The sequence below is a fragment of the Manis javanica genome, chromosome 18 (genome assembly GCF_040802235.1).
Source record: "Manis javanica isolate MJ-LG chromosome 18, MJ_LKY, whole genome shotgun sequence".
NCBI classification, from domain to species: Eukaryota; Metazoa; Chordata; class Mammalia; order Pholidota; family Manidae; genus Manis; species Manis javanica.
In genome coordinates, this window is record NC_133173.1 from 17757355 (window position 1) to 17769795 (window position 12441).

Here is a 12441-nt window from a genome sequence, read left to right on the forward strand (position 1 = left end):
CTGTAGGATTGTTTCCTTTTTTCACATTCTCTCCACCATTGTTATTTCTTGTCTTGTTATTAGCCACTCTGACTGGCATGAGGTGGTATCTCATTGTGGTTTTGATTTGCATTTCCCTGATGATTAATGATGCTGAGCATCTTTTCATGTGTCTGTTGGGCATTTGTCTTCTTTGGAAAAATACCCTTCAGGTCCTCTGTCATTTTTTAATCAGATTGTTTCTTTGGTGTTGAGTTGTATGAGTTCTTTGAATATTTTATATATTAACCCCTTATTGGTTATATCATTTGCAAATATCTTCTCCCATCAGTAGGTTGCTTTTCATTTTGTTGATGGTTTCCTATGAAGAACAGCAGCTTTTTAGCTTGATGTAGTCCCATTTGTGAAATACAGAGTTTTTAATTTTAATGCAGTCCAATTTATCCGTTTTCTCTTTTGTTGTTGTGCTTTTAGCATCAATACTAAAAAACCATTGCTTAATCCAAGGTCACAAAGACTTATTCCTGTTTTCTTCTAAGAGTTTTATAGAGTTTCAGCTCTTACATTTATGGCTATGATCCATTTTAGGTTAATTTTGTACCTGATGTGAGATAGGAGTCCAAACTCATTATTTCCCACGTGATTAACCAGTTATCCCAGCACCATGAGTTAGAAAGACTATTCTTTCTCCCAGTGCATTGTTGTGACACTCTTGTTCCAAGTTTACTTCTTATTCAATTGCCTCCCTAGCTGAACACTAAGATAAGCTCACCCTTCCTTGCTTTCAGCTCTAGATAAATAGTCAGCAAACTATGGCCTACAGGCCACATCTGGCTAGCTGCTCATTTTTGTAAATAAAGCTTTACTGGAGCACAGCCATACCCTCTTGTTTACTTACTGTATATGGCTGCTTTTGCAAAACTTCAGTTGAGTGGTTGTGACAGAGATTTATCACCTGCAAAGGTCTAAAGTATTTATTATTTGGCTGTTTACAGCAAAAGTTTGCTAACAACACTCTAGTAGTCTAAATTTTATTCTGGATCAACTCAGAACACCACAGGACTGAGATATTTTAAAGTTCTGCAGTCTCAGAGAATGAAGTCAACTGAATTATGCTTTGACTTAAGTCTCTTGGCTTATACTATCAGTGCAATCTTAAAAAACATTCAAAAAAGAATTCCTGGATGAAGGGTTTTTGAGGACTTTCGATTTGCAAAAAAAGCACTAGCAAACTCAACATCTGTTCATGATTAAAAAATAATCAAGCAAACAAAAAGCCTCTTTGAAAATTAAGTATAAAAGGAAATTTCCTCAACCTAGTGAGTGGCAAAATAGAAATACAAGGAAACTTCTCAGCCTGATAAAGGACATCTACAAAAACCCCACAGCTAATATCGTATTTAAATTCCTAAATTTAGGAATAAGGCAAGAATGTCTTCTCACTATTCCTAGTCAACAATATCCTGGAAGTCCTAGCTAATGCTATAAGGGAAGAAAAGGATATAAGCAGCATAAAGATCAGAAAAGAAGAAATAAAACTGCCTCTGTTCACAGATGACATGACTGTTTACATAGAGAAATCCCAAGCAATCCCCCCAAAATTCCTAGAACTAGTAAATTTAGAAAAGTTACAAGCTCACTATTTAAAAACAAAACTGAATGATCAAAAAATAAAATTAAAAAAAAAAACACTCATAATTGCACCAGGAAATATACTTAACTGGAAGTCTACAAAATGTGTGCAGGATCTATATGCGGAAAGCTATAAAGCAGTACTGAAGGAAATAAAAGAACGGAGAGATATTATCACATTCACAGTTTGGAAGACTTAATATTGTTAAGATGTCAATTCTCCCCAAATTGATCTACAGACTCAATGCAATGCTAATGAAAATCCCAGCACTTTCTTTTTAATTTGACAAACTTATTATAAAATTTATATAGAAAGAGAAAGAACTAGAATAGTTGAAGCAATTAAAAAGAAAAGGAGGAAATTTGGAGGATTCAAATTACTCAATTTCTACACTTAATATAAAGCTATAATAATAAAGGCAGAACTAATTAGTAGAAGGTTAGAGACACATAGATCAATAGAATACAGACTAGGGAAAGAAACATACACATATATGGTCTTTAATTTCTGACAAAGGTAGAATGCAATTAATGAAGAAAGGATAATCTTCACAAATTGTTGCTCAAAAAACTGGCCATCCATATAAAAAATAAATCCACTCTCCAAGTTCCATAACATAAGCAAAACAGAACTCTAACAAAATTTCTAAGAAAAAATACGTTAAAACCTTTATGACCCTGTGTTTGGCAAAGCCTTCTCAGAAACAACACCAAAGGCATGATCAATAAAAGCAAAAAACTAACAAAGTGGACTTCATCAAAATTTAAAACTTATGCTCTGCAAAAGACCCTGTTAACAGAAGGAAAAAGGCAAGTACAGATGGGAAAAATATTTGCAAAACAATACCTCATAATAAATTTGTATAATGACTAGATAAAGAACTCTCAAAACTCAATTAACAAACAATAGAGTGAAAAGGCAATACACAGATTGATAAAAAGTATTTGCACATCATATACTGGTAAGGGTATCCGAAATATATGTAGAATTCCTACAACTCAATCACTAAACAAATAACCAATTAAACAATGGGCAAAGGCCCTGAATAGATGTTGAATTTTATGTTCCATGTATTTTACCACAATTAAAAAAAACACTCAATAAAAAGGAAAAAAACAATTTAAAATGGGCAAAAAACTTGAACATATTTTAAAAAGAAGATAGATGGATGACAAATACACATGAATAGATACTCAACATCATTAGTCTTCAAAGAACTGCAAACTAAAACCGTAATGACATACCACTAACACACCTATTAGAATGGCTAAAATTAGGCGGAAAAAACCTTGGTAATTATCAAGTGTTGGTGAGGATACAGAGCAACTGGAGCTTTCATACTTGCTAATGGAGATGCAGAATGGTGCAGTTTGGCAGTTTCTTATACACATTCACTTACCACAAAACCCACTGCAATTCCATTCCTAAGTATTTACCCAACAGAAATGTACAATATCCTGTATGCTGGAGCATATTTATACATAATCATGGAAAACTAGAAACAACCCAAATGTATCAAAGCCAGAGAATGAATAAACAAATCATTCCACATCCATACAATGGAATGACACACAAGCAATAAGGACGTAAGCAAAACAAAAACAACAGAAGAGTTGACACGAAAGAAGATATCATGGAGAAATCTCAGATGCATTAGGCTAAGTGTGAGATGCCAGACTGGAGCTTCTGTACACTAGGGGGCACCACACAGAAATATGAAACGTCAAAAGAATATGGTTCAGACCAAAATCTCACAAACACCAGAAAAAGGACCAAAAGAAACTGAACTCACCAATCTTCCTGAAAGAGAATTCAAAATAAAAATCATAAACATGCCTATGGAGGTACAGAAAAATACTCAACAACTCAAGAACAACTTTAAGATGGAGATTCAATCATTAAGAAATTCCATATCTGAAATGAAACATACAATGGAAGGATTTAAAAGCAGATTAGATGTAGTAAAAGAGATGGTAAATGGAACAGAAATAAGAGAAGAGGTACACAAATAAGCTGAGGCACAGAGAGAAAAAAGAATCTCTAAGAATGAAAGAATATTGAGAGAACTGTGTGACCAATCCAAACGGAAAAATATTCGCATAATAGGGGAACCAGAAGAAGAAGAGAGAGAAAAGAGAATAGAAAGTGTCATTGAGGAGGTAATTGCTGAAAAATTCCCCAATCAGGGGAAGGAGATAGTCTCTCAAGCCATGGAGATGCACAGATCTCCCAACACAAGGGGTACAAGGAAGACAACATCAAGACATATAATAATTAAAGTGGCAAAGATCAAGGATAAAGACAGACTATTAACAGCAGCTAGGAAGAGAAAAAATATTACATACAAAGGAAAACCCATCAGGCTATCATCAGATTTATCAACAGAAACCTTACAGGCCAGAAGGGAGTGGCATGATATATTTAATGCAATGAAGCAGAAGGGCCTTGAAACAGGAATACTCTACCCAGCAAGGTTATCATATAAATTTGAAGGAGGGATTAAACAATTTTCAGATAAGCAAAAGCTGAGAGAATTTACCTCCCACAAACCACCTCTGCAGTGCATTTTGGAGGAACTCCTACAGATGGAAGTACTCCTAAGGCTAAGCAGATGTCACACAAGGGATAGACAAAGAGTACAGAATATGATTCATAACATACAAAGAACAGAGTAGGATGAAAAAGGAGGAAAAATTTAAAGAGTTAAAAAAAAGAATCTTTAGGTTGTGTTTCTAATAGCATGCAAAGTGAGTTAAATTAGACTGTTAAATACTAAGGGAATTGCCCTTGAACCTTTGGTAACCACGAATCTAAAGCCTGCAATGGCAATAAGTACATACCTATCGATAATCACCCTAAATGTAAATGGTCTGAATGCACCAATCAAAAGACAGAGAGTCACTGAATGGATAAAAAAACAAGACCCATCTATATGCTGCCTACAAGAGACTCATTTCAAACCCAAAGACATACACAGATTGAAAGGAAACGGATGGAAAAAGATATTTCATACAACTAACAGGGAGAAAAGCAGGAGTTGCAGTACTTGTAACAGACAAAATAGATTTCAAAACAAAGAAAGTAACAAGAGACAAAGAAGGACATTACACAATGATAAAGGGGTCAGTCCAACAAGAGGATATAACTATTACAAATATCTATGCATCCAACACTGGATCATGTACATATGTGAAACAAATAATAACATAATTAAAGGGGGAAATAGAATGCAATGCATTCATTTTAGGAGACTTCAACACACCACTAACTCCAAAGGACAGATCAACCATACATAAAATAAATAAAGAGACAGAGCCACTGAACAACGTATTAGAACAGATGGACCTAATGGACATCTACAGAACACTCCATCCAAAAGCAACAGGATACCCATTCTTCTCCAGTGCACATGGAACGTTTTCAAGACTAGATCATATACTAGGCCACAAAAAGAGCCTCAATACATTCAAAAAGATTGAAATCGTACCAACCAGCTTCTCAAGATCACAAAGGTATGAAACTAGAAATACATTACACAAAGAAAACGAAAAAGCCCACAAATATATGGAAGCTTAATAACATGGTCCTAAATAATCAGTGGATCAATGACCAAATAAAAAAAGAGATCAAGCAATACATGGAGACAAATGACAACAATAATTCAACAACACAAAATCTGTGGGACACAGCGAAGGCCGTGCTAAGAAGGAAATATATTGCAATACAGGCCTACGTCAGGAAAGAAGAACAATCCCATATGAACATTCTAAACTCACAATTAATGAAACTAGGAAAGGAAGAACAAATGAGACCCAAAGTCAGTAGAAGGAGGGACATAATAAAGATTAAAGCAGAAATAAATAAAATTGAGAAGAATAAAACAATAGAAAGAATCAATGAAAGCAGGAGTTGGTTCTTCGAGAAAATAAACAAAATAGATAAACCCCTAGCCAGACTAATCAAGAAAAAAAGAAAGTCTACACACATAAAGAGAATCAGAAATGAGAAAGGAAATATCACGATGGACACCACAGAAATATAAAGAATTATTAGAGAATACTATGAAAAATTATATGGTAACAAACTGCATAACGTAGAAGAAATGGACAACTTTCTGGAAAAATACAACCTTCCAAGACTGACCCAGGAAGAAACAGAAAATCTGAATAGACCAATTATCAGCAAAGAAATTCAACTGGTAATCGAAAAACTACCTAAGAACAAAACTCCTGGAAGAGATGATTTTACTGCTGAATTTTATCAAACATTTAGTGAAGACCTAATACTCATCCTCCTTAAAGTTTTCAAAAAAGTAGAAGAGGAGGGAATACTCCCAAACTCATTCTACAAGGCCAACATTACTCTAACACCAAAACAAGGCAAAAACATCATAAAAAAAGAAAATTACAGACCAATATCCCTGATGAACATAGATGCAAAAATATTCAACAAAGTATTAGCAAACCAAATTAAAAAATACATCAAAAAAGATCATCCATCATGATTAAGTGGGATTTATCTGAAGGATGCAAGGATGGTACAACATTTGAAAATCCATCAACATCATCCACCACATTAACAAAAAGGACAAAAACCACATGATCATCTCCACAGATGCTGAAAAAGCATTTGACAAAATTCACCATCCACTCTTGATAAAAACTCTCAGCAAAATGGGTGTAGAGGGCAAATACCTCAACATAATAAAGGCCATACATGACAGACCCACAGCAAACATCATACTTACTAGCGAGAAGCTGAAAGCTTTTCCTTTAAGATGGGGAACAAGACAAGGATGGCTACTCTCCCCACTTTTATTCAACATAGTTCTGGAGGTTCTAGCCATGGCAATCAGACAACACAAAGAAATAAAAGGCATATAGATTTGTAAGGAAGAAGTCAAACTGTCCCAGTTTGCAGATGACATGATATTGTACATAAAAAAACCCTAAATAATCAACTCTAAAACTACTAGATCTAATATCTAAATTCAGTGAATTCAGTAAAGTTTTGGGTTACAAAATTAATACACAGAAATCTGTCACATTCCTATACACAAATGATGAACTAGCAGAAAGAGAAACCAGGGAAACAATTCCATTCACAATTGCATCAAAAAGAATAAAATACCTAGGAATAAACCTAACCACGGAAGTGAAAGACTTATACTCTGAAAACCACAAGACACTCATGAGATACACAGAAGAAGATACTAATAAATGGAAACACGTCCCATGCTCATGGATAGGAAGAATTAACCGTCAAAATGACTGTCCTGCCTAAAGCAATCTACAGATTCAATGCAATCCCAATCAAAATACCAACAGCATTCTTCAATGAACTAGAGCAAATAGTTCTAAAATTCATATGGAACCACAAAAGACCTCAAATACCCAAAGCAATCCTGAGAAGGACAAATAAAGCTGGAGGGACTATGCTCCCTGACTTCAAGTTCTAATACAAAACCACAATAATCAAGACAATTTGGTACTGCAACAAGAACAGACCCATAGACCAATGGAACAGACTAGCGAGCCCAGATATAAGCCCAAGCATATATGGTCAATCAATATGCGATAAAGGAGCCATGGATATACAACAGATGGTGAAATGACAGCCTTTTCAACAGCTGGTGTTGGCAAAACCAGACAGCTACATGTAAGAGAATGAAACTGGATCATTGTCTAACCTCATACTCAAAAGTAAACTCAAAATGGATCAAAGACCTGAATGTAAGTCATGAAACCATAAAACTCTTATGTCCAAGAGAGGGAAAAATCTCTTGGACATAAACATGAGCAACTTCTTCATGAACATATCTTCCTGGGCAAAGGAAACAAAAGCAAAAATGAACAAGCAGACTGTATCAAATAAAAAAGCTTCTGTACAGCAACGAACACCATCAGTAGAGCAAAAAGACATCCTATAGTATGGGAGAATATATTCATAAATGACATATCTGATAAGGGGTTGACATCCAAATTATATAAAGAGCTCATGTACCTCAACAAACAAAAAAGCAAAAAATCCAATTAAAAAATCGGCAGAGGAGCTGAACAGACACTTCTCCCAAGAAGTTCAGATGGCCAACAGGCATATGAAAAGATGCGCCACATCACTAATCATCAGAGAAATGCAAATTAAAACCACAATGAGATATCACCTCACACTAGTTAAGATGGCCAACATCCAAAACACAAACAGCAACAAGTGTTGGTGAGAATGTGGAGAAAGGGGAACCCTCCTACACTGCTGGTGGGAATGTAAACTAGTTCAACCATTGTGGAAAGCAGTATGGAGATTCCTCAAAAAACTCAAAATAGACATACCATTTGACCCAGGAATTCCACTCCTAGGAATTTACCCTAAGAATGCAGCAGCCCAGTTTGAAAAAGATATATGCACCCCAATCCTTATCGCAAGCATTATTTATAATAGCCAAGGAATGGAAGCAACCTAAGTGTCCATCAGTAAATGAATGGATAAAGAAGAGGTGGTAGATATACACAATGGAATATTATTCAGCCATAAGAACAAAACAAATCTTAACATTTACAACAACATGGATGGAGCTAGAGGGTATTATGCTCAGTGAAATAAGTCAGGCAGAGAAAGATAAGTATCAAATGATTTCACTTATCAATATAAGAACAGTGAAAAACCTGTAGGAACAAAACAGCAGTGGACTCACAGAACCAAGGAATGGACTAAGAGTTACCAAAGGGAAAGGGACTGAGGAAGATGAGTGGGAAGGGAGGGATAAGGGGAGAAAAGTGGTATTATGATTACCACACATAATGTAGCAGTGGCTGGGGGTGGGGAGATATGGGGAAAGCAGTATAACACAGAGAAGATAAGTAGTGATTCTATAGCATCTTACTACGCTGATGGACAGTGACTGTAATGGGGTATGTGGTGGGGACTTGATAATAGGGGGGTAGTCTAGTAACCATAATGTTGCTCATGTAATTGTATATCAATTAATACCAAAATAATAAATTAATAAATAAATAAAGGTGTTAAAATAAATGCAATGGGATAAAATAATATCAAGTATGTAACAACAAACCGATTAAACAATTATTGTAAGGTATGAAGTTATTTTATATGTTTAACCTGATTTAAATATGCTGCCTATCAGTACATTTCAAACAGAGGCTGTATTTTAGTTTTAAAAATTAAAAGCTGAAGTTAGTATTAATGATTTCTTTTACCATTTAAGGAACCAAAAAAGTCAACTACATGTCTTATCTGGAATCACTATTTTTTAATGATTAATTTACCCATTATCTATTATTGTACAGATTCAAACATTCAAGAGACAATCAGGGGCAAGGTTCAGGAATATGATTTCCCCTCTTTCCATTTTCCTAGTAACAGATACAGCATGGTAGAAATAGTAAGTATGGAGTATTTATATATTCTCCAATCTCTTTCTAGTCATTCTCTAAAGGGAAAAGTAATCGGTACAGTCAGCTCTCTTCAAAGGGAGGAAAGAGGCAAATTATGGCACACACTTTATGTCAAGCATAAAAAGGTGTCATTAGTCCTAATTTTAAACTTGTGAAAAACAAAGCTTTATAAGGGGATTGGATCATATGCCCACTTCTAATGGGAAAGAAGCACACCAGGATTCAAATTCAGAACAGTCCCACGGCAGACCAAGTTTTCACTCTTACCTTAGTGCTATTTGCTCTCTGCCCATCTGCAATGCTTAAGCAAAAGCTTGGGTCTATAAATCAACAGGTTATCTTCTAAGTTTGATTACCCACATGACCTGGTTTAGTTTTAAACCCCAAGCCTATGATACTTGTTTGTAGAGCTTGGTCAACTCATACTTGGTTATACCAACATACAATGTCTTTTATCTGACCACCCAACATTTTGAATACACCTAACTTCTTAAGTCAGAAAATATACCAATAACCACCAAAGGGATATGTGAAAAAGTAATCATGTTCACTTTTGACCTGAATAAAGAATTTATTGCAACTCTAATTTTAAACAAAGGAATATAGAAAAGTTTTCCCCCTTTCTTCTGGCTTCCTGACATCTGGCTTTCCTCTATTGTTCTCAGAGGCTGCCAGTATCCTGAGTTATACACAGATTATTTACTGCAACAGAAACTTACCCTGTGAAGTGTCACTGTGTGCTGTTCCCATATAGCTGTTTCCTCCATTGCTGTGTTCTGATAAAGGAAAAGAAAAACAAACCATTTATTTTTTAAGAAAATGTCTTTAATAAAGTGAGTGAGAACATCCAGCAACCAATTTGGCACACTGAAATACCAAAAATTCATTAATTAGGTACTCTGAAAGGAGCTTAATAATTATGGAAGGTTTTTTGTTTGCTTTTGTTTTTGTTGTAAGAAACAGGAAACTACACACAGTAACTTCCTTTGTTTTTTAACTTAATTTGGACAGATGCTGCTCTATATTCATTTCATGTCAGCTGAAATCAGTATTCAAGCTAATTCAGCAACTTTATGCTTAACATCAGAGAAAAAAAGAAAACTGAAATAGGATTACCTTAAAATATATAACACATGTAACATTTAAAAGCATTCCTTACATTGTGCAAAGGAAGGAAAAGTCAAATATCTCTTAACTCAATAATTATATGTATACATGTTACACAGGAAACCAGGTAAGACCATGTGATAAATTTGGTCAATGGCAGTCTTAATAAACACAGTTTAACACTACTACTCCACCTAGTTTCAGTTTTACTACTGAATCATCTTCTTAAGCTTTGTTTATAACCCTAAATTAATGGCTTTTCTGGCATACATATCATGCACACATGTGTGTACATGTGCACATACATAATTTAACTCCAACCCCCCACCCCCAAGATCACCATAAAAGCAATGCAAGTTCCAATGCAGGTTCTACACAAACCACAGCATACTTTACTTCAGGTTCACCTCCTGTCAAGAACCTCTTATTAGAGAGAAAATAAATGACTACCCAAAGAATGAGCACTAAATAAATAAAAATAAATTTATTACAATTGTTCTTGGATGCATAACATAACTCAGTCTCTTTTAATACTACCATTTTGTGGAACTGGGGTTCCACCCCCCAAAAAATACGTATTTATAAACAATTAAAAAAGCCTTTTTAGAGTTAACAAAAGGTAGGGTGGAGGGGGAGAATGCTGAGTATTATATTCTCAGAACATCACTTGTTACCCATTGTTATGAAGTCTACTTCAAAGAGAGATGTGTTTTCTCTGGCACTGCTGTCATTGGCATCATGAGAATATGCCCATCAAGGTGCCATGGGCCCTTTCTCCCTTCCCACAGCAACTTTAATCAAAGATTAATGTCACATTAGAAAATGAACCCCTACAAAGAAAGCCTGCTTCCCTAAATTCAAAGCAACTAGATTAACTTTCCTACCAGATGAATAAGAGAGGTAGAAAAAGGCTCTCTCTGTTTACTCCCACAGATAAGAACTATCAACCTTACCAGCATTTTGTTTCAATCTTCCAATCAAGCGCAGCAAAACCTCCCTTTAATGAGCTCTCTGCTGGAAACAAAGCTGTTTTGTTTAACAAAAGTTGACGAGGACTTTAATGTATTAAAAAAGTTCATCAATGTGAAACAATGATGATATGGGTAATTCTGCTAAACACTGGGAATCCTACTAAAATATACATGATAAAAATATCTGCAATAACTGCCAGTTTGTTTAATCATAGATGACTTATTAAAAATGAAAATTGCTTGCATAGCATCTAAGCTCATCTTTTCTGGATTCACTTCTTTAACCAGTAGCATGGCTTCACTGCTTCTTAAATCCTGTGCCTATCAGTGCAAAGTGAAAGTTGTCTGATAACAAAGTACCTGGATAACTTGTTCTTTGGTATAAAAGTTTATCATCCTCCATATTGTTTTATTGACCACACAGTTTTCCATTTTGTAGAATAATCAAATGAGGAAATTTACTTAACATTAAGGGAGAAAATGCAGGTTATGAAACAGCTTACACATTGTTATTCTAATTTTGTTTAAACATGAGGAAAAGAAAGGCTGAAAAGATACACAAAACTGATCATCTTCGAAGTGAGGGGATTATGAGTGACATTATTTCATCAGGTATTTTTATCTTTTTGCTTTCTTTTTCTCCATTCCCAGTCAGAATAAACTGCCAAAGTATTTTAAACCACAGTCACCAAATCCCATTTGAAACTTCAAATTAATCTATTTTTACCTGTGGTTTTAGGAAAATCAAGTAATATTTCAGAAGATTAGTTATGTTTTATTGTTAACTAAGAAGTACTTTACTGTTGGTAATTCTACTGATTCTACTTACTTAATCTATATATATTATTCTACTGAGTTATCTATACATTGAGGTCTTAATGTAGAAGCTTCAAGAGAAGTGCAATAGAGCAATTAATTTGATTAAGGGGGAAAAATAAAAATGCTAAAACAGGTTTTTCAGCATTCCTATCAAAATTAATGTTTCTTCTTTAGAAGGATTCGAAAAGTACACATCTCAACTGTGAATATTAATAAAGGGAAACCCCATTGACACGGCATCAGGAGACCACCAGGGGAAGTTCGGGTCCCACCTCTCCTCCTCAATGCAGACCCCACCAGAAGAGGAAACCCTGCAAGTCTATACTGTGTTTGCTACTTTACTACCCAAAGGAAGGAAGATTTCTGCCGTTGGTCTCCTTACAACAGCCTAGTCAAGAAGAGACTATCACAACTCAGCTGTGATACCTGGAACTCCCAGTTTACTCTAATGGACTTTTTGCTTAGAACAGCCCACTCAACTCGGCCCTTTATAAAAGAGCTGCTGCTCTGTTCTCCAGAC

The 12441-nt window shown here is 35.1% G+C and overlaps 1 protein-coding gene across 8 annotated transcripts in view; it reads right to left on the reverse strand.

The window, feature by feature from the left end:
- The window catches only part of TJP1 (tight junction protein 1), a 271810-nt gene that overhangs the window by 85903 nt on the left and 173466 nt on the right, over positions 1-12441 (reverse strand). For all 8 annotated transcript variants that reach the window (XM_073227124.1, XM_073227123.1, XM_073227121.1 and 5 more), the window contains one exon: positions 9744-9800. In XM_073227124.1, coding sequence (XP_073083225.1) covers positions 9744-9800 — 57 coding nt within the window. The remainder of the gene's footprint in view (positions 1-9743; positions 9801-12441) is intronic.